At 36.3% G+C, this 23,575-nt stretch overlaps 1 protein-coding gene across 6 annotated transcripts in view; it reads left to right on the forward strand.

The window, feature by feature from the left end:
- TTLL7 (tubulin tyrosine ligase like 7) overlaps window positions 1-21,949 on the forward strand; it is a 64,522-nt gene extending 42,573 nt beyond the window's left edge. For 4 of the 6 annotated variants that reach the window (XM_071436402.1, XM_071436401.1, XM_071436404.1 and 1 more), the window contains 7 exons: window positions 3,856-4,051; window positions 4,761-5,041; window positions 7,953-8,087; window positions 9,768-9,848; window positions 13,611-13,771; window positions 16,265-16,438; window positions 19,629-21,949. In XM_071436402.1, coding sequence (XP_071292503.1) covers window positions 3,856-4,051; window positions 4,761-5,041; window positions 7,953-8,087; window positions 9,768-9,848; window positions 13,611-13,771; window positions 16,265-16,438; window positions 19,629-19,749 — 1,149 coding nt within the window. In that variant the 3' untranslated portion in view covers window positions 19,750-21,949. Of the gene's footprint in view, window positions 1-3,855; window positions 4,052-4,760; window positions 5,042-7,952; window positions 8,088-9,767; window positions 9,849-13,610; window positions 13,772-16,264; window positions 16,439-16,806; window positions 16,926-19,628 lie in introns of all 6 variants that reach the window. The other 2 variants (XR_011680618.1, XM_071436406.1) reach the window with 2 other exon arrangements.
- The last annotated feature ends 1,626 nt before the right edge of the window (window positions 21,950-23,575 follow it).

Genomic DNA, 23,575 nt, shown 5'->3' on the forward strand with positions numbered 1-23,575 from the left:
AAATCTGCTTTTAATGTGAATGTATATTATTTTTAGCTTAATGCTTTCTGCTTGTTTGCATAGTTCATGCGATTCTTTGCCTTAAATAAACTGCATATCTCTAAGCCAGTAAAGATAAATAGTTTGGGCTTGACTAGAATAAGTATGTTTTTTATATCCTGTAAACATTTTAGGTCAAGTCTGCTTAGAAGAGCCTACATCTCTGCTCTGAGCTTTGATGGATTTGTTTATGGATGCATGTAAATTTTTTTACAGTGTTTTATGTTTCTCATGACATGGTGTACAAATCTGTGGATATCTGTACAAAATGAATGCTGACAATTGTTCTGAGCTTGAAGAGGTACTTTAAATATGTGCAAGAATCCAAAGAGCTGCATCTTATTACAGGCGTGCATTCTGGAAAGAGGATCTACATGCCCAATCTGGTATTAAGATAGATTTGCAGGGACCTCATTAAAATATGGGGATTTTGTGAGCTCGTGCTTTAACAGCAGTGGATTCATTTAAACAAGAGAAAAAAACCTCAGTCCACCCTAGCAGTACACTCAATCCTCATTCTTACAGGGATTCTTTGCCTTGAAATTTTGTTTTCAGTTCTTTAACATGGGGTCAGTTATTCAAGTTTAACATCTCAGTCACATTTTTCCCTTTTTCCAGAACCCTGTATTTTCCCAGCAACCCTAGAGAGCAGCTATCTGGTTGACTGAATGCACACTGACTTGTTCTATTCTACCTCTACACTCTTTGCTCACAAGGCTTTCCCAGGCTGGAGACTGTAACATTTAATTAAACATTAATAGGGTACTAAGCCCATAAGCCCAAATTGAGAAACCTCTCTCAATTAGTTTTAAGATGAATTTTGATTAATTTATGAGTAAGACTTGGTCTTCTTTTATAGCAGGCAAATGGATTGTGTAGCTTATAGCTGCCTTACTGGTACAATATTGTTTGCACTTAGGTGAGAAAGAAAAAATTGCTTATGACCAAAATTTCATTTTTTCCCCCCTAAAACTGATGAAATCAAACCAGAAAACAATGAAACTAGCTTATCCAGGGGGAGTGTTTATTTTCCTTGCACTGTGCACACTTCATGCTATGCAGGATTCTTGTTCCTGCATCTTTTTTGTGGCCCTCATATATTTCCCAATCATTTAAACCTTGCTTACCGTGAAGCCATGTAAGCAGAGATTTCCCTGGTTGTATAATGTCCTGTGTGCTCCCTTTCAAATACAGATGACCATGCAGATGGTCCTGGTATCTTTTTCCAAAAGAGCATCACCTCCTCCTGTGAGGGTTAAGGTGCATATGGCCAATCATAAGCATTTAAAGGGCCACCTCTTTGTAAAGAGCCTGCTATGAGATATGTAATGTCTAAATATATGTCTATACAGAAATTTGGTGAGTGAGGCAGGCAGTAGAAAGTACTATTTCCTGTCGATCTGTCAGGTAAGAGAATAATCCAGCTGTAAACCTCATCTTGTAACCATAAAATCCTACAAATAAAGAACTATTTGCACATACAGGATCTAGAAATAGAAAAAAACAACCACAGGACTGGTACTTTTCATGTCATGTAATCCAACATGAAATTCTCAAAGGAATCCCTCCTTTGAGAAGGTCCTGGAGTCTGTCCCCCCTTAAATTCAGTGGCTGCCCTGCTGACTGAAGATACTTTTAAGTCAGATGCTCTGCCTTGGGTTGTACTCTTCCTTGAAAAAAAACCATCAGTCAGGACTCAGAAAACTAACAGGACAACTGGAATAGTCAGGAGAGACAGATGTGCTCTCCACACATAGAAACATATAAACATCTACATTTCCACATACATATCTCTGCATAGGAGAGGTTGAGGGCAGTGCACGTACAAATAAATACAAGCTTTGCATCTAACAATTATTCTGTATTTGCTAGGAATTTCAGCCTTATTTTTTCAGCCTTATTTTTATTTGAATATGATTATGATCTCAGTGTAGGAAAAAAGAAGTCAAGAAGTTCACAGAATGAAGGAATCTTTTCCTGCACTTAAAACATCACTGAATTTTGCATAGATGGAGAAGGGCATTCTGGAAATGTCCCGTTTATTTACAGCCTCTAGAGGGCTCCTGACACCTACACACTGTCAGGGTTACCTGTGTTTGCAGGACAATGGGCTAAGGAACTAAAATACCAGATATTGTAGAGGAAATGAGAAATTAATTTTAATTCTTTTGGTATAAGATCAGATGAGTTTAGTCACAGAAAAATTGGGTTAGCGTAAGGGTAAGATCAAGGTGATGAGCTAGGCAAGATGTGCTAGGCAATCATATGTCTCCTGAGATCAGCTATTATTTGTTATTATTGAATCTCCAGATTCAGCTATTATTCGTTATTATTGCTTTTTGTAATTTCTTTGATCTTTCTTTTTATTCTTCTTTGTTAATTGATATTGTTTACTGTAGAATGTGTGAGGAACATGGATATGATAAGTGGAAAAGATCTATCTTAAAGCCCCTGTGAGCTATGATTGAAAATGTTTGTTATACCTTGTGTAACTCCTCAGGAATGCCTGATCAAAATGTCTACATCATACACAGCATTTCATGATAAGAACAGCTATTTTTAATAAAGTGCTATGTGTTGAGGCACCTTACTTTTATTCCTTTGGCAGACAGATACATATCAATCTTGTATACATTCTTTGTGTAACAACAATTGTCAGGGCCCTCCTATATGCAATATTCTTCTCTAACTTCTCCTTATCTGGTCTAACAGCTTGGGATGGCATAAACATGCTATTAGTGACAGAAATCCCTTCCCTTCCTTGTCTGGAATAAGAAGTTTAGGTAACATCTATTTAGTTATAAAGTGTATCTTGCAGCAACAGGAGGTTTTGGGGCTTTTTCCTGTTACTCTCATAATAAATCTAGGTGCATTAAATTATGCTAAGATGTTAGAAAAATTTAAATTCTTCCTGGGAGTTCTTTTTCACTTTGACTCAAAGTATGTCCAGAAATTATGATTTTAATTTTTTTAAAATCTGATGTTTAATTGGAATCCATTCTGTAGATGAGGCTATCAGCATAGCTTCTTATAGCTGAGAGTTACTGGAAAGAAAGTGTGTAGGAAAAAAAGGTCACCACATAAGCTTACATAGGAGAACAGATGTAATGGAAGATACTGCATTGTTTGTGTCTCACTAATGGTAGATGGAAGATGAAAAATTTTCAATTGTAGTTTCTGTTCTTGGATCAGTTTCTCTGTCTCCACCTTTTTGGTTTTGTCTTACAGTATCCTTGGTAAAAGCACAGGATTAAAATTAGCTAATGGCACTGAATCCCATGTGCCTATAAGGCACCAAGAACCCCCAGCTATAAATTCTTGCTATAAATTCTTTGGTTTCTGCTCTCTGTGGGATGTAGATTAATCACTTTCTTTTTGAAAGTAAAACAGACAAAGTTCCCTGATGTATTTTTCTACTTATGTTGATCACTGTTATGCTATAGTTTCAGTTATTGCAAATATCAGTGAGGAACCTGAACTGATTGTAAATGGTATTCTGAATAAATTGATTTATGATTTCAAACCATAATTCAATATGTCTGGTAGTGCAATTCATACTTCAAATAATTCCCCCCCCCCCCACTATATTATGCTGCTCTTCATGTGACAAAGACTAGAATTACAGTGGAATGAATTTGATGAAATATTTAAGCAATTATTCCAAAATTTAGGACAAACTTCCAACTAATTTGGGAGGGTTTATAGCTGTGCAAATACTGCCTGAACCTGCCTGAATCAGGGATCTAGTGTGATAGCTGGATGTTTCTTTGGGATTCAATTCAATTTCTTGGGTTTTTTCTTTTTTTTTTTTTTTAGCCCTTGTGTTCAATGCCAGAAAGTGCACATTCCTTAAGGAAACCTCAGAACCACAGCAGTGACAGTAGCTGTGATAGTGACAGCAGTGTGTCAGAGTCAGGAGAAGAAACTGAAAAGGAAGATCACAATGAAAAAAAAGAGAAAAAAGTTTCATATGATGTTGAAGAAAATAAATACAAATCTTTGGAACGATCAGGTAAGTTAAATAATCACTTTTCCAAGGAAGTCTGGCATTGATGATGAATTATATTAAATTCCTCAGTCTTTTAGAATGTGTCAACTTTGTATCTCAGGGTTTAACTCTGGTTTGCTTGTTTTAGTTTCTTTAAAATGTTTTCTAAATTAATAAATATATACCATGTTATTTTTTGTTTTAGTGATGTATTGTCTCAAAGAATTTTATAATGTAGTTGCATATGTATAATGGTGCTTCTAAAATTTTATTTTTCATAGCAGCGTTTATTTAGCTGAAAACTGAATTAAGAAATGGTGTAACTATGCCTTAACAAATGAGAGATACCGAATCTTAAAATATGAGATCCATTGAGCAAATTTTCTCTCCTGTTTCAATATCTTTATGGTCAGGAAACCATACACAGGAGTCACATACATTTTGACCTAAAGAGCACATGCCCTCTCTCATAAATCTCATGTGTGTTATAGTGGATTGGAGTCTGGTTAAAGCTGAATATGAGGAAGAAATAAATGTTCCTATAAGTATGTAAATTCTGTACTATTAGGGGATCTGACATGACTGACTTCTACATGGATAGTTGTTAGTCAACACACATTGTAGTACAACATCTGTGCACACACTGATCATATGTGTTATTAGTTACAAAGACTGAAAAATGGGTGTTAAGAAAATAATAAGTAATAACATCATTCATTTGATCTGTCTGCAGGTAGAATGAACTGCAAACCTTCAAATAAAAGTGTAAAGTCTCCATCATATTCGTCCCCCACATCATCCACAGGTCCAATCCGGCGTTCTGTGAGCTGCCCTCGCTCCATATCAATCCTCACTATGCAGTCGCAGGCAGCTGAGCCGCGCCCCTTTTCAGCCAAAGCAGCTCTCCAAATGCAGCGAACAGCCTCTGTGAACAGGTCTCACTCTTTAAGTCGTAGCCCATCTTCAGCCAGATTCTCTCAGACAGCCACCTCGGGAACTATTCACTCTTCAGGGGTGAGTTAACACTGTGGTTGCATTCAAATGTGTTCCATTCTTCTCTAAAACTCAATAAATACACCAGTAATTTTTGCAACATAGAAAACTTGAGGTACTGTAGTCAAGATTGTTTTGACAGACACTTGAGCATGTAAGATCTCTAGATCTGTGTGTGAAATGGGATGAGTGCCAGTGTGATGTCTCAGTGTTCATGGTGCAGCAATACAGATGTTACATTTTGTAGAAATAGGTTTCTTAAGAGAATGGGAAACCTTCACTTTGTGAATGGGGAACCTTCACTCCTAAACAGCCTTTTGAAGATAGAAAGGTTTATTACCTCTCTTAAAAATCTTCTGTGATTTGTTTGGGGGTTCCTTGTTCTGAAGTAAGGCTGTACCTCCTTTAAAATCTTTACATTAATAAAAATACATCCAGATTTCAAACCCAGAGTATAGTCCAAGGGCAAATACATTGTGCCAGAATAAAACTAGGAAGGTTTTGTATGGCTATCCATTGTAGAAGATGGTGAGACTAATTTTCAACCTATTAGACCTCTTTTGCATATGCTATACCACTGCAGTAGAGCTCTACTTCCAAAGTGAACAGCTGGAAATTTATACAGTGCTTGTGGTCTTCGGGATTTCCACTGCAGAAACTGACTCAGAAGCCATTCTCTTTTGTAAAAAAGAAGATAAACTATCTTTCATTTGCACCCTCTCCTTGAGACAGACAAGCAACTGGCCCAAATAATTAATAGATCAGATTAAACTCTTTTAATTGTTTAGAATTTGTGTGGTTTGTTATACTTTTCACAATGTACTTCTGGACCATGTATATTTTTTCATTTTGTTAGCAGATTGTCATCCTCTTTGATATCTCCTTCACAGCCCAGGCATTTCTTCTTTTGTGTTGGGGTGATGGAGCCCATATTCACTTATCCCTAGGCAGTGTTTGCAGGGATCAGTCCCCTGCCTCACTCAGGATTGCACTGCCTGCTGGTGCCAGAGCATTTCCATTCATGCTTTGATGCCTGACCTATATATTTCATCACCCAAATAATTTGTGTGGAGATGGGGCAAAACAAATTGGCACTTTTAACCCATATTTGCTGCCTCTCTGTATTGTGGTGAGCTTTGATTGTGAGCAATCCTTTTGTAATGCTAATTAACTTGCTTCATAGTATTTACTACCTCTAATCATCATTTTTATCCAGTAGAACGCTCATTGTCTGTTTTGCCTGTGAGGCTTTGTCTAAATGATGAAAAAGGGTCCTTTTAAAATTGTGTGCTGACATCTTGTGAAATACTCCTTAACATGGTTTTCCATCTTTAAAGTCAGCTAATAGAATTGGAAAGACATTAAGATTGTGTCTTCACAACAACGTGTTAAAGGTATTTTTTATTGCATTAGCTATCTCAAGTTTAAAAAGTACCCTTTTATCATCACCATGTACCCTGAGAGTTTAATGAGACAGTGCTAATATGGATTTTTCTATTCACATTAACTTTATATCAAATACAAATTACTGAAAGATTAAAAGCAGTCTTTCACCATCTGATGTTAAAAATGGGCTACTCGCTTAAATTAACATTAGTTAGAAGCACACCCTCTTTTTCATTGAGAAAGCTCCAGCACAGAAATGATCTTGATCTTGATGTCTAGAACAATTACTTTGGGTGATAGAGCTTAGGTCATGCTTCCTAAAAATGATGTGAATAAAATTACTTACAGAATGGATAAGAATTACTTATAATTTAGCACTGTATTCTGAATGGAACTCTGTTCATAATTATTTTTGCAACTAAGAATAATATATTATATATTACTGCTAGAATAACATTAAAATTGATAAACCGTGACTTACTAAGAAGAAATCATTTGTGCATGATAAAGTGGTAGTTTATCTGTTCTTTGGGCAAGAAAAGAGCAGTACACTGCCATTTTTGGAGTCTGCTGAGATCCAAATGTTCTAAACGTAGGGAAACTAAATTTATAATAAATCATTTACAGTTGGGAATTACAGACATATTCTTATAGGAGTTAGAAGCATAAGTGGATTTCAAATTATTTGCTATCTTATTATTTCAGCCATATTAACATGTATCAAATACCAGAGTATTTTTTTTTTGTGCTTGAAAATATTTATCACTCACTTAATTAAAGATATCCTTAAGTATTGTAGTTGTTACAGAATACAAAGATTAAAAGTGCCTAAAAATTTTGAATTTTACTCTTGAAAAATCCTAAAATTAGACTGACTTGGTTTTGCAAATGTGAAAATGCAAAAAGTATGTGAAAGAAAGAGGATCAGAAACACTTCTAACTAGTGTGTCATGTTTTTAAGTAGAGCCCCAAATCCTCCAGAGATGGTCTTCTGCCAACCCTGCAGGGGTTCAGATCAGTGTTGGTGTAAAAACCATTGGTACTTTAAACAAAACTCTGGACAACTGGAGGCCCTGTCAGACCCCTTACTGACTAAAGCAGGAGAGAAGTGGCCTTTTTAATGCTTCCTGAAATGTTGGCCCTGTGATATATTGCCTGTTTATGTTAAATTGTTAAGTGATGCACTGAAAGGATGCTTTTTATGACTAATATTTTTATTATGTTGAATTTAAATTCAAGGTCTGTTATCTCAATTTCAAATTTATACTTTAAATTGTGGCACCATAAATATGGAATATATGTTTGTTTATTCTGTTTTAAACAAACTAACATTTTAACTGTTTTTCTTGGATTTCTTGACAACTCTCAGTAATGGTGATGCATTAATGTATGTGATATATATTAGTTCTGTATTAGATAATACGTCTATGCACTTTAATAATATATTTTATGTCACTCTAGAATTTTTTTTGTTGAGCAAACATCTTTGTAATGTGATTTAATGGCATGCTTAAAATGTTTTCCTCTGCTTTGTGTTGGCTTTTAGAGTGAGTCTTTGCTGCAACAGAAAACAAAAGAGCAAGAAGTTGCTTTGACAAAAGAGACTCTTCTCCGTATCAATGACTTGAAAGTAAGGTTCCCAGGAAAAACAAATGAAGAATCTGAATTAATTATAGAAGATGTAAGTATCTATAAATAAGAAAGAAGAACAGGCTAGACATTGTTTAGGCTACTGAAATGAAGGAAAGTAAAAAGCTCAATCTATGATTCATTAGCTCCTGTGGCCTTAAAACTTCCAGAACTCAGGATAACTCAAAAGAATTTGAAAGCTTGGAGCTTTGCATCCTTTCTGACCTTAAAAGCACAGCACTGAAAACATTCCTGTGTCCTTATAAAATATGTGAGAAATAATCAGGAGGGTTAGGAAAATTCAGTTTTTCATTGTAGAGAGAGTTCAAACTTTTAAGTAAGCCAAGAAGAATGTTACAATTCATATTTCATCTGATTTTGTTAAAACAGACCCTGACCTGTTTAATTTGCTCTCAAGCAGGCATACTAGAGAACTCAGAATGGTATGCTGCAGGCAGAATGGAGGTTGGGGGTCATAAAGAACACCAGTCTCATGTGCTTTTTTGGCTCTTGTAGTCTACCAAATTCACCTTTCTCACATCTAATGTTGTCCTGAGCCTTGGAGTTTGGTATCAAAGACATGTGAAACAACGCCAAAATAAAGGTCAATTAAATCCCAATACTTGATATATAAGCAGAAATTGCATGGTGTCTAAATACTTTGTAAATATTTAATGCAAAGAAGCTGACAGGATGGAAAAGAAAAAAATAAAGATGGATGTTCTCTTGTTATTTTAAAAGGAAAATTGAAGGGATTCAAACTAACCTGTGCTCTGATGTAGTGAGCACCGTCCTTGATCTGTTAAAATTCATCTGATTTATTATCTGGTCAGAAAGGTCCTGAGCTCTGTGAGCTTCCAGGATGCTGATTATGTTCTAGCAATCTCTGCTGCTACATTGGAGTGGGAAGGAATTCTTCTGTAGTGATGGTTGATTTGGTGCTGGTGGAAGATAGTACTCACCAGCAGCAGGTTGGGTTTCTCAGCAGCAGAGCTGGAACGCTCCATGAGACGCCGTCCCTGATGCCCGAGCGCGTGGCTCTGCGCGAGCCGGCTGCGAGCGCTAATGTGGCGCTGCTTCCTTGCACAGCGCCAGCCTGGGGAGCCCCACACCTTCCTGGGGCACAGCTCGTGTAAAATTCATCTGGCCATAACCAATTCCTGATGGGAAAGAGTTCATCATGAAGGAAAACGAGTGCTGGCGAGACAGAACTTGTTGAAGGTCCGGAGTAGAGTAGAAAGATAAAATAATAAAACAAGAATAAAAATGTATGTTTGCAGCTTGAGCAATTTGGGAGCACTTAGATTTTGTGAGAGTGTTGCAGTTCATATATGATTATTTATAGAAAGGATGATTTCCAGGTATGTCCAATGTCCCATTTGCAGCAAAACCCCTCACTATTTAAATAGATCAGCAGTTATGCATTCTTGAACTTACTACTCTCAAAAAATCTGAGCTGAGTCAGTCAAGACAACTTTCTAACTGCTTTGTAGTGTATGATTGTCAGAATCAGGTAGAAAAGAGGGTGGTATTAAACTGAAGCATCACACAGATCTTTGCAAATGTTGCCCCACATAAATTTCCAAATATTTTGCTATTTCTTTTAGAGAAAATTTCTCAGCAGTCTTTTAGATGCTCACATTTTTAATGGTTAGGAGTGCTCGTGATTGAAAGACCAGCTTTCAGCTGTTTTCATGTGTATTTTTTAACTTGTGTTTTACAATGACCACAGATTATGGATAATTGGAAGTATCATAAAACAAAAGTGTCATCCTATTGGTTGGTAAAACTGGATTCAGCAAAGCAACGAAAAGTAAGTGACATTTCATTTTCAGAAGGTCATCTAAAGTAAGTAGATGCATAGCAGTGTTTCTACTGGTGTTTAGCAGTAGCTGGGAGGGACTTGAGATGCTAAAATATAGGCTAGTGGTACTAACATAGATATGCATTAATTCACTTAAAGGACATTATGCTCCATATTTGGAGAAACATGATTGGTCTGGATTATAATTTAAAAATCAATTTCTCAAAAAATTAGTCTTCTAAAAAAAAGCAAACGAATGATTAGTGCTTGCATACCTAAGTTCTAGCTAATGTTCTTAGAAGGGTATTCACTCGGCAGATTTGATTGATAAGGACTACACCAGTCAGCAGTTTCAGACCAGGCATATTAAAACTGCATTAGAGGTAGTGATACTGCACTTGTCTGTTGAAGTATTTGACCCACAGTATTAGAAGAGATCATGCTGAATAAAAAATGGACCTACCAAGCAAAGAATTTTCTCCTTTAAGCGTTATTTCAGAAAGTCTCCAATAGAGGGTGGTTCTGCCCTTTATTTGACTGGCAGTCATGTTAAACCAAGGGCACATGTACAAAGTCAGGATGACAGAGATTGATGTGCCGGGTTGTTACTTGCAAGAACTGCACAATCAGAAATGTGGACTTTTTGCTCTTCTTGTGAGGACATCTTTTACAACTTTAGGAGACTTATAATTCCTGAAGCACAGTGAGCCCTTCATCTTTGCTTGCACTGGAAATGATTTGCCTTTTTTTTAAACTGCTTTTAACCTCAATCCCTTCAAGCAATCAGATAGTTATTCTTAGAAGGGTAGTTTATAAAAACGGATTAACTTTGACAATGACATTGCAGCTGAGGACTGCCAAATGTCTTTTGTTGATTTGAAAGAAGTATGTTTTATATTCCAATGAGGTGGGTGAAGGAGAAATGAGCAAGGTGGAGAATATTTATGCAAGTAAGAAATCTGTCTCAAAGGTACCTTTCGCAACTTTGTGAAATACAAAACGGAATCTCAGTCCCCTTCACTCTTACTTACTGGGAAATTCTAACACACAAGGAGAAAATACCTGGGCAATGTATTAGATTGCACAATGTTCATACCTGACAGCTGTATTTGCTTAACAATTATTCAACATGATATAGAAAAATTAAACTTAAACTTATATTCTTAGTGTGTAATGTTCTGCATTACAGCATGGGTACAGGAGGCATTCAGAAGTAAGCTGAGAATAAACCAATTAAATCAATTCATGTTAAAAAAAAAATTTAAGATCTAAGACTTTCAATAAAAAGAGATTTTGGTATGGGAGGAGTTATGACTGCTTCATGTTGCATCACTTTACATAAGTTCTTTAAAAGTGTTTTGATGGTTACCAGAGGGTTTTGAATATGCCCTTTCATAACATCTTGTTCTGTTATACCTAGATAATTTGTTTTGTTAAAGTAAATGATGTAAATTAAAGAGAAAAATGAAGGCAAGCTAGGGAAATTAAGTTAGAAAAATGAAGATGTAGGTTTCATGAAGTTCCAGCCCTTGTGCAATGCCTTTTCTCTTTTCTTAAATGGATGATTTTTTTTGCCATGTTTGCACATTAAGGACAACTAACCAGCACATTTCCTGCACTGGCATATTGGCAATATCAGCACAGTAAAAACAGCAAGAAAGATTTTTTTTTCCAGAGTACTTGGCAGCCTGTGGCTTGCTCTAAGATGTTCAGTTCTTAGTTTTCTTCAACTCCAGGTACTACAGTAAAAGAAAAAGCTCTACACCGGCATTGTTGTTTTTAGCCTGTGTCTTTTGGACTAGTGAGAGAGTCTATACAGGGTGGTATTGTTCTTTTTCACACAAGGAGATACTATTTGTCAGTGTAAAACCACAAAGAAATGCAGGGCTGATTCTTATGTGCTTTAGGGACTGAGTTGTTTCAGATGTGTGTTTGGCCACAGATACCAGCCATGTGTGTGGGAATGCCTTGGACAGGTGAGACACAAGGAAAAGGGCTTGGGAAGCATGAAGGCTGATGCTGCTAAGGAGGTGTCTGAAAGTCTGAGCCTGTCCCACAGGCATGGGACAGTCCAAAACCTGGGCTTAGCTCCTGCTATCACTAAAAAAGATCAGCACCCTTAGATTTTAATATCTTACTCCCTCTATCTCACTCTTTGGGGGGAGTAGGCCATGGGTGTGAGTTTTAGTGCAACTGACACCTGCATTCATAATGATTCCCAGCAGAGAGGACAGTATTGTATTTACTTTGGGCTATTATGTACCTGGAATTACTGCAAGACCTGTGCATGCAGACTAATCCCAGGTCTTCAAAAAGAGTTTAAATAACATGGGAAAAAACATATTTCATCAAGGCTCTCATTATTAGGTATCTATAGATTTTCTGCCCATTAGGTGTACTAAAGAGCTTCCTTGTGCTATTGCAAGCATGTTGTATATTTAAGCTTTATTTCCTTCATTGTCACACAATTTATAAACAACATTTTTTTTTATCGGATCTAAAAATTGCAATTCCACACCATTCTTCCATAATTTACTGTTCTACTAAATCTCTTTCACCTTTTGAGAACCATGATTCACTACGTGAATCGGTTTGTCTTACGTATCTGAAAGTTTCCAGGGAAAGCATTGTACCTTCTATTTTATAAAATCTTATACCAAATTAGCAAATACCTCCATCTGTTTAACACCCACTTGAGTGTGATTGTTTTTTTGGAAGATGCTGTTATGCAAAAGAGGAAGAGAGGGTGTTTCCTTTAAAGGAAATTTCATGGATTTAACTCGCTTTTTTGTTGATAGTTTACATGCACTGTAGGCTTTTTTTATAGGACAGATTTTACACTGTTCAGAGTGTCAGTATGTGGTCCAAATACTACTTTGGTCATAAAAATATTCCCTGACTTATTGATAGTATCTAAGTAGACAGAATCCAAGACACTCTGGAGTCTGATTCTCTCCAGGGATTATGAAGGGAACATAGAGGACTCAGTTAAGAGAATATTTAAGATTTATTTAATATTTAAGATATTTAAAAGCAGGCACTATGAATCCCACCTTCTTTCCCTGCCCCAGTTCAGTGGGATGTGCAAAGGTGTATCCAGGACTCTGGTAAGTTGGATGTGCAGCTGTCTAGCACTATACTGAATGCAGCTCAGCCTTTATGCTCTTGCATTTAAATGTAGTCCATATGTAATAAATCCATGGCGTGCTGATAAATGTTTCTATTTTAAATATCTTGCTGATTATTTTCTTAGTGATTTCACCACTGTCTCTTGCCAGGTACACTAATATGGTTTTATATAGGGTAACACTGAGCTTAAAAAGACATTAAACCAAAGGCAGTTTGTAGTTTTCCAGGACATTTTAGTTCTTTATAAAATAGATTTTACAAGGGAGTGGGAAAAGAAGACATACAGTGCTTGGGTTGATTAAGTTGCTTCTAGTCTTTAATTGTGTCAATTTTGTTTCTTTTACCCTTTCTGTCATTTAAACTAGCTAGTATTGAACAGACTGAAAAAACAGAAATAAACTTTTCAGTAATAAAAATAAAATGCTTTGATCTGGCTTTGCAAAATGTTACTAACAGAAAGAACATATAATAAAAGTTAGCTGATGACTGCACAGAAACGAACCCCAGACCTCTGTAGGAATGTACAGGTATGCAGTCATATGTACAGGGATAGCTGTCTGTATGCATGATGGGCATCAGCCATCAGCTGGGTTTGGACATTTTGCAAAATGTCTTTGATTTACTTGGAATGCTCTTTCCTAGGTTTTGGATATAGTCAGGACAAGTGTCCGTGCAGTTCTACAGCATGTCTGGAAAGCTCCAGACATTGAAAATCTCCATCTCTACCGTCTTTTTAACCGTCTATTTAATCGCTTACTTTGGAGCCACGGCCAAGGCCTATGGAACTGTTTCTGTAATTCAGGGTAAGCCAATTTTTCTTTTCTTCTTCTTCATAACTTCACAATTACAATCAATGCTGGTGTACTTTGTTGCTCATTTTCATTCACAAGAATGATGTAATACATTGAACTTGTTTTAAAAGCACGTTAAGATATATAGTAGAATTAAATCTAGCAATCAAAGCCAACCTTTTCAGAAATGGAATCAAACATTTAGTTATGTATTTACAAATTTAATAATCTAAGGAAAAAATATAATCAAAACATTTTAGCCTTAAGTCAACTCTTGCTGGATGGTGCATGATTTTTAAGCCAGACCACTGTGTCAAACATGGACTTGCCATCAACAGAAATCACAGTATCTATTTGTGCTCCAGATCATAAGGAGAGTTTAGTCACAAGTACAGCAGTATAATGGAGAATAAACTGGATCTGCCTAACACACGAAGGAAGTTGCACAGGCACATTTATACGAAAGTTCATTAAAATTCATGTGTATGTTTCCAAATCGCAGCTTTTGTTATGAGGGTAGCTATCTAGTATTAGTTCATAATCAGTCACAGTTGCAGCAGGCCATATATTATTTGTCACTGAAAAAAATGCCACTTAACTGTAGAAAAGTTATCACAAAGTCCAGAACCTAAGGAATTTATCAGGAAAGTTTCTTCTACAGGATTTCTGAGTGAATGGAGTGAATTATAATATCATTATGTGTAGCAATGTGAATCTGTTGAAGGAATGTAATACTTGGACTGTCATCTTGCTACTTCCTACCAACATGACTTCATGAGGAAAGACTGAAGACAAGAGATTAATTTCTATATAAAAATACATGTGGACAGTTCCCAGACAGAAAACAATTGAGAAAAATATATTAAAGAAAAATAGTAGTATTACTTACTGATCTTAAGAGCTCATTTCCAACCTAAATGATTCTATGATTATTCAGTTTGTGAAATTAAAGTTTTGATGTATACAAACAATACTTAACCAATTGTATGAATAATAATTAAAGAAAAATGCTTGCATCATTGACATCTATGTTTGCAATGAAAATTCTGTAGGACTGAATGTTTTCAGCTGGGACATACATCTAGACAGAGGAGCCAGGCTGACAAATCAGTTAGCTATACATACAGCTCATCTTGTAGTCATAAATGGTCTTAATTCCATCCTAATCATAGAATCATTGAGTCATACAATATTAAGGGGTTGGAATGGACCTTATAGATTATCTAGTCCCAGCCCCCAGCCATGGACAGAGACACCTCCCACTAGACCAGGTTGCTCAAGGCATTTTCCAACCTGGCTTTGAACACTGTCAGGGTTGAGGCATCCACAGCCTCCCTGAGAAACCTGTGCCAGTGTCTCACCACCCTCACAGTGAAATGCAGCTCAGTTTAAAAAAATCTTACTAGGCAGGAGTGAGCTTGCTGGTTCTGTGATGTTGTTTGAAGGATGAACTTTCTACATGGGCATTGTGAAATCTACTGCTGCTCTCTGTGGGCAAGGCTAAATCAGCCTGGATGCTATGTTGAAGCCAGATGCAGCAAATTTTCCTCACTCTGTGAAGTGCTTCTTTCATACACAAACAAAAAAGCTCAAGCTTACAAACCATCTGTGCTACTGGATAATAATTGGATAATAATTTTGTCCAAAAAAAGTCTTCAAAAGCACCACGTTGCCTTTTAAAACAGATTGAATGATGTATAATGTGGTCAGAATTTTGCACAAACAAGATGTATGAGATGTATGCAAAGAACTATTTATTGTAGTCTTCTGTGCTGAAACACACCTGGTTTATATGGATGTGGTAGGCCTTGGTGGTTTTTTTTTCTCAAAGAAAAATGGCTTCATAAGAAAACAAAAGGAATATTTCTATAGATATACTCTGCAAGTTGCACTTAAGTGTAAATAACCAACCCATGTGACCAGAGGAAATAATAAGCAGTATTTGGATCACTAAACTGAGAGACTCTCTTCATATGATTTTTTGGATAAGGAAGCAGTACACATACTAATCTCCTGTAAATTAATTTCATACTTGTTTCTTAGTATCATGTACTTAAAATAAAAGTATTATTATGCTGTGTGGACATTTAGAAATAATTTATTACTTTTATTAATTCCTTTAATATCATAATTTCATTCAGGAGGTAGCCTGTTAAAAAGAATAAGTGTTTTGTGTTACTCCTGTTGTAAGACAAACATACAATTTTGTGACCGTAACTCTTTACGTGCTAAACTGAAGTAATGGCTCTGTAAACACTTCAGGGAACAAACCAAATGAAAAATGGCAGTGGACATTTCCCATATAAAGATTAATTTCTTACTTTGTGTTTTGGACTCAGCATCTGCCAGTATTTGTGTTAAATAGTATAAACCTTTCCTGTACCTCTCCTGCAAGGTCATGCTTTTTCTCTTGTTCCTCAGTTGTTAAATCTGATAAAAAGCAATAACGCTCTTAGATTGCAATTTGTGACAGAGACCATGAATTTGTTTCTTTTTCCATAATAGGAGCTCTTGGGAAACCACATTTAGTAAAGGCTCAGAGGCTCTGACTCCGGAGCAGCTCCAGTGTTGCCAGCGAATAGTACAGCTTTGTAAACACTGCCTGCTGGTAGTTTACAAACATTCATCAGATGCAAGAGGATCCCCAACTGGGATGAGCCACCACTGGGATGATGCAAGGTATAAATTTGAATATTTTCCTCCCAAGTTATATCTATAAAGGATAGTATTGGAACAGGTTTTATTCCATATTGCTACCACTAAATTTTTGCCTAAGTCTGGTTCCCTCTGTATTTAAGAAAAAACCCTACCAAACTCCCCAGCATATCCCTTGATCCTGACTTTCAGTCATTCTAATCTCACTACCCCAGTCATGAAGCACTACCAAAAGAAAACTTGACATACACATCTTGTATGTCTTATTAAACTTCTGTAAACTTGTGTACATCTTGTACACTTATTAAACTCTTGATTGCCTACTGCCTAATTAGCTGCAGCAAAGGCTTTCCAGAAAGTGAACTGAAAATCTCCTTTCTTCCCATTCTCAGATCCCTCAAAGTCAGTGTTTCCAGATTTGCATTCCTAGAGGTATCCTAACATGTCAGATACTTCTGGCTTCACATTCGCAGTGGGCTGCTATAGGGGCACAGCTCCAGCCAAGGGTCAGGTAAGTGCCATCTGATTTACTGTATTGCACAGTTTTGCAAAGTTGATTTCCAAAATCTATAGACCAAAAGTTTTATTATTCCATTTTACAGAGCATAAATATATTTTCAAACCTTGCAAAACAGCATCATATAGTAAAAGAATTATTTGGCACTTACCTGATTCTCCATTGGCTGGTTTAGTTCCCCAACTGGATACAATAGGGGTTATAATATTATCAGTGTAGGGATTACTGAGAATGCTCCAACTATGGCAGTCAATAATTTGCAATTAAACAGTCATAAACAGAGAATTAAATGTCAGTTTAAAATTACTTAGGATCCAAATTCTATCCCATTTTAATTATTTTGCATATAAAAATTACAAATGCTTTGTTTATAAAAAATATCTTGCATATATTGTTTCATAGAAGGGCTTTGTGATTTAAGCATTATGTGAAAAACAAATTTTTGATATATTATCTATTAAACTTATTTTATTACTTAATTGCTTACTTGATATAGCTCAGATTAGTTATTTGATACACTGGACCCATGCATTATTGACATGTGGATCTTAAGACGCTCTAACATAATTTAAAGCCAACCAGAAACTAAATTTGTTTGATCACAGCAAAAGTAGAAGTATGTTAGCCACAAACCAATCATATTCAATATTAACAGCTACTGAGTTATAGCAGGAGTATGGTAAAGTCATTTGGATTAGCTAAGACTAGAAAATCTCAACGTTTTTATTGCCTTTATAGTTAATACTGCAGAAAATTCTATATCATGACCAACCACAAGCTATTCAAACAGATCAGATTACTCTAATGTACTCAACTAACAGGCTTGCCTTTGGAATGCAATGAAAGGGATGGTCCAAGAGAACTTTCTCATCTCCAGTTTCTGTATTTCTTTGGATGCTGAATGGAAGTTATTAATGAATTTCATAGGCTGGAGGAATCTAAGCCCTCTATATCCTAAATATCAGTAATGGAGTGTCAAGACAACTCTGATTAAAGTTACAGTTAAATGTTTCATCTAGACATGAATACAGCAATATGCCAGTTAACCATGATATTCTGAATTTGTGAAATAAATTCTCTTGTCTGTTACAGCCCACAATTGTAATGAACTACTTTTCTAGAAGTGGGAGAACCACAATACCAATTCACTTTTCACATAGGTTTCTGTTTTTAGTGAATCTCTACTACTAATAATGGTTTTCCTGATTCTCCATAAAATTGTGTGGTGCAAGAAAATATTACAGTATAATGTAAAAAATGTATGGAAAGTAATTTTTTTCAAGACTTTATAAAATCTAATTTGAAGAATTTTGTTTTTTCTGAGCACAAACAAATTTTTTATTTTGTTTGTGTTTAAGAAACAAATGTTTGTGAAATTAAAGGTCTCACAGTTTACAAATAGATAGCTCTTTAGCTGGGAAAATTTATTTGTACGGGGATAGATAAAAAGATAATGAAAACTGCCACAGAATTCTTTAATAACTTCTCAAATTTCTTTTCAATTCTATCTCTTAACTCTAAATCCACTAAGTAAATGAAACGATAGGATTGCTCAAAAACTATACCAAAGTCTCTTAAAAAAATTAGCTAAAATCAATCTGTGTAAAAAGTCATAAATTAACCTGTGTTACGAAAAAAAAAATAAAATCTCCCACTAGGTCCTTACAGCTTGCTAAATGACCTTATCTATTACCTGGCATATTCTCTGGGAGTACTGGAGTTTTTTACTGTATCATCAAGCAAAGGTAGGACTTGGTCTGGTGATACAGTGAACTGTCAAGCTCACCAACAACCCATTCCAAATCAGACTTTATTTTTTCACAAATTCTTTAAAAATATGTTGGTGATATGGTTTTTCTCAACCTTAAACAAAGCACATGTGTACACTTTCTCATATAGATTGTTCCTCTTGACACAGTGCTGCTGTTTCTATCCATGGGATCAGTCTGACCAGTCTTTTAACTTATTTGTCATTAATCTATATAATTCGCTAGAATTGCACAAGAATTTTTAAGCAATAATTTATACAATGTGTTGTGTTAATCCATCCTAACATTGTCATAATTAATTGTGAAACTCTGATTTAGTATGGATGTTATTTTTGCATACTTAATTGACTTCTATAATTAACTTTTAGTTAATTACAGCATGAAAATATTTAAGAATTTGTGTTAGGTATATGATAAACTGCTGTTTGTATTTTTAGATTAAATACAAGCTATACAGTTGCCTGAATTTAAAAAGTAAATCCAATTCACTGATGTGAATTGAATTACTAGGTTGTAGGATCATTTCTTCCTTTACTACAGTAGTGATAACATGTCTTAGAACATTAGAGATGGAAATCTTGGTGTTTAATCAGTTTGATTTTTTTTACAATCCAACTTTTTATAAGATGGTTTTTTGCCCAGTTTAAATTAAACAGAATTCTGTTGTTTACACAGGATTCCATTGTTTATTTATTTAATGGCTTGAAACATAAAACTGGAAAGATGTTTGATCCTCATACAAGAGAGTTTAGATTCCTTTTCTGAGTTAGTTTGTGCCTATTGCCCTCTGTGTTTCATAAATAGCATTTACTGTACTGAGTTTCCTGCACACACCAATTATAAAGTCTGGCACATTAACAACTAGTTCTTTTGCTGTTCAATGTTGCTTTGTCTGTAAACTTTGCTGTATTTTTCATATCCTTTCTAGGTGTTTATTGCCAAGACCTTCACTGTTCATCCTGAAACCATCCTCATCCAAACTTAGCTGCAGTCCATCTGGATCGCCTCGCCCTAACATTTTGTTCACACACAGATACAGTCACTTGTGAAGTAAAAGGAAATTGCTGTTGTAAATAATAGCACTCAATTTCTTTTTTTTTTTTTTTTAACTTGTGATGGAGCTAAACATAAGCACTGTTATATATTCCTTACCATCATATTATAATAAAATTTAGCTGAAAACCTACTGTAAAATCATAGCTTTTCTGGGAACATAATAAACCTTGTTAAGTTGTTTACACACACATGTGAATGTGTAGATCTTACTAGGTTTATAAGTAACTCCTTCCTACTAGAAATGTTATTTTTGCTGCAGAATATATAAAATGGAATTGTTCTTGAAGATTCTATTACAGTATTATATTATTTTGTAAGTACAATACTTTGACTTGAAAATTATTTATTGTAAACTATATTATTTATTGTCTCAAATGTCCTTTAACAAAGCAGATCATTAGAAAACTCTTGCAGAACAGTAAAACTGTAACAGTTATCAAAAATAATCTGATCAGTTCTTGGATATGTTTAAAATAAACCCCAAAACTCTATAAGCCAAACCTAAAGCAGACATATTTTTATTTCTCCTCTGAAATGACAAGATCTATTTAATATTGCTATTTTTCTTAAGGGACATGATATAGTATCTTTTAGCCAAAGCGAAGGCATCTAGTACACAAACAGTAAAATATCAGTTTAGGCATTCACTTCCTAATTGGATTCTTGTAATGAAATGGAAGCCAATGTTTGTTTCCAGGTTTTCATTCACATTACCTGTGTCCTGTGCCTTTAGGTTTCCTTTGGGAGCAAGCAGTCATCCTCAGCTCCACACGCATGCATAGTGCATAGTTTTTCTGTTACACTGCCTAAGTGGTAAAGCAGACATTTTTAGGAAATACTGCAGCTGTAATGTATTATTTAAAACTTAAACTAATTGGTTTGTTGTAGTTTTTAGCATGCAATCCAGTACCTACTGTAGAATGTATCTTTGCAATGGACAGTATTTTCTAGATTGCTGACACTTTTAAATGTTGGAAATCTAATTCACTAGAAAGCTCTCATTCAGATCTAGATTCCTGAGGCTGGCTGAACAGCACAAAACCAAAATGAGCCAGAGCAGGAACCTAGTATTTACAGGATTTATAGCCTGAAAACATCATTTGGGTTTTGATACATACAGCCATTCATCCCACTCAGCATTGTGCCATGTGAGCCTTATTCATTAGAGAAATAATTATTAAAGGAATCAGTTACTCTAGATTTAAAAATAATTAAGTTTTTTATTTGAGTGAAGAACAGAGTAGTTATTATTTACCAAAGACTCGTGTACTTATGAATCATTTAATCCTGAAGCGTGTTTGTAAATTATCAATGTATTTCAGGTATACTTAAAAAAATAATTTGGGGGCTAATTATCCTCAGGAGCAAATATGTTAGTGTTTTTGATATCCAGTGATTTAAGACAAATTTAAAAGACTTAAGAGATTTGAGACTGAAGTTGTATGGAAATTATTTTTTAAGAAGTTTTAGTCATAGGATATATAAAAACTGGGAATTTGGTTGAGATTTTTGATGCCTGTGCTGTAGTGCCTCAGCTCTAGAATTGCAGAATATATAACAAGAACATTTGTAAACAAATTAAAAAACCCTCTTGCAATTACCAGATCAAATCAGTCATTTGGTCTGGTAAAGTCTTTTTAATTTTTGTGGTAATACTAGTTCAGTAATATAGTATGTTCACATTAATTGTATATCTCTTTTGCTCCATACAGTGACTATTAAAGCATACTCTGGTTATCTGTAACACCTAATAAAAGCTGTAAATTTTCTCTTCTTGGAGGAGGCTTCCATTGCATTCTACTTTTGGCCATAAGGATAAGATCAGCTTCCAGCTTAGCTTGCCAGACTCTAACAGAGCTTTAGGATAGGAGGTTCACATGTCTTTTTCTTTCCTTTTTTTTTTTTTTCTAAACTTCACTATATGATTTCTATTTTCGAATGCCAGTGCTGGGCCAGGTCAGTCTGTACAGAATACTCTGCCAAAAGAAAGAGGGCTACTAACCATACCTATGGACAAATCTAGAAAAAAATTTCATTTAGCATGTACAAAAGCGCACCAGATGGTGGTTTACATCTGACATGACTTAATATATTTGTATTTCTGATAACCTTTCCTAAAGTGGTCATGTGTTCCTAATATATATAATGTGTGAATCAATACCTTCAATAAACATCATGCTACACTTGGCTGCAGCTCCTCAGAACCAGCGCGTGTGCTCTGCGGGTGAATTACGGGCTGCACCTGTAGCCCAGCTCCAGGGAGTGCCGTAGGTGGAAGCAGTTACCCCTTTCCTCTGCAAAACAGCAGCAATTTGCTTTGTGATCACACCAGTGGTTCTAATAAATCTTAATTAGTGGCCGAGAGCTCCTGTAGCCTTTTGACCAGCAGGTCTGCCTGTCCCTCACCCTGGCCCAGCCACCCGGGCTCTGCTCAGGGAGCAGCGAGCTCATGGAGCCCGGCCGTGAGGGCAGCCTCGCAATGTCCGCGCTGGCGCAGCGAGATCCCGGCTCTGTTTCCAGGTGCCGTGTGATGCCAAGCAAAGGAACACAGAGATGTCACCAGCGCTGATCTTTACCCGGTTCCGACACGACTGGAAAGAGGTATTTAATGGTTTCTATGCGGTGTATCGCAGCACCCGGGACGCGCCGGTGCGTGCCCAGCTCTCGGCGCCGGAGGCCGCAACCCCGGCCCGCCCGGCCCTGGCAGAGGAGCGGGGAGCGCTGAGCTCCTCGTTTATCAATAACGGCACCTCTGGAAACCCCGCTGGCGGTTAGTCACGAATATCGCCCTTTTTAAAAATTATTCCCCGCGGTTATTAGAGCTACACGGTTAATTAGTCGGGAGCGGGGCCGGGCATAGGCAAAGGAGGCCGGCGAGGAGCGGCGCTCACCCGCCCCCGGGGCTGCGCGAACCGCGCCCGGCGCTCCTACTGCCCCAGCGTAGAGACGGGCTCGGAAATGCTGGTTATTAAAATTTACAAAGACTTCACGCGTTATTTGAGGACCAGAGTAAGGAAATTACCTTTTTGGAACCATTGCTTAAATGATGTTGGAGGGAATGTTATTTGAAGTACATCATAAGGACACCTATTTGTAGACGTTGGCCTTGTAGACCTTGTCCTGCCTCGAAAGACTCTTGTACTCATTATAGAAGAATTAGTCTCTAAGTGCTGACTCTCTGTACTGAAAAGTAAACAAATTACTCAGTGTTTAAAATTACATCTAAAAGGTTTCTTATCTGGTCTAGGAGCTCTAGAACAAATTCACTTTTATATATAAAACCTTAAGTTTATGGTTATGACTTTCCCTGTCATATTCAAGTGAAAATATTAAAAATATGCCCAGAGGGATCTGGATAAGCTGGATTGATCAGCAGAGACCAAGAGTATGAGATTCAACAAAGAGAAATGGACTGCCCAGGGAGGTGGTGGAGTCACCATCCTAGGAGATGTTTAAGAAAAGGCTGGACATTGCATTTGGTACTGTGCTCTAGGTGACATAGTGGTGTTTGGTCACGGGCTGGACTTGATCTTGGAGGTTTTTTCCAACCTAATTGATTCTGTGAAAAGGCTGAATTGCGTTGATAGAATTTAGGTGTTAGCAAATATGAGTATTTGCAAGTTAGCTTTGCATGCATTGTTAAACAGTTAACTTGAAGCTGTTGCAATGGGAATCCATTTTCAGGAGGAAATAATTTGCTGTTAAAGGGCATTGTTACTGGCAAATCTTTCACTTCAGCATTTGCTAAAAACATTTGTAATTTTTTCTGTATGTGGTAAAATTCCCATGTGTTAGATTGTTATTCTGCATCTGTGTTCT

The sequence above is a fragment of the Agelaius tricolor genome, unplaced genomic scaffold (assembly GCF_023055355.1).
Source record: "Agelaius tricolor isolate 1412-34295 unplaced genomic scaffold, bAgeTri1.0.p SCAF_11, whole genome shotgun sequence".
Lineage (NCBI taxonomy): Eukaryota > Metazoa > Chordata > Aves > Passeriformes > Icteridae > Agelaius > Agelaius tricolor.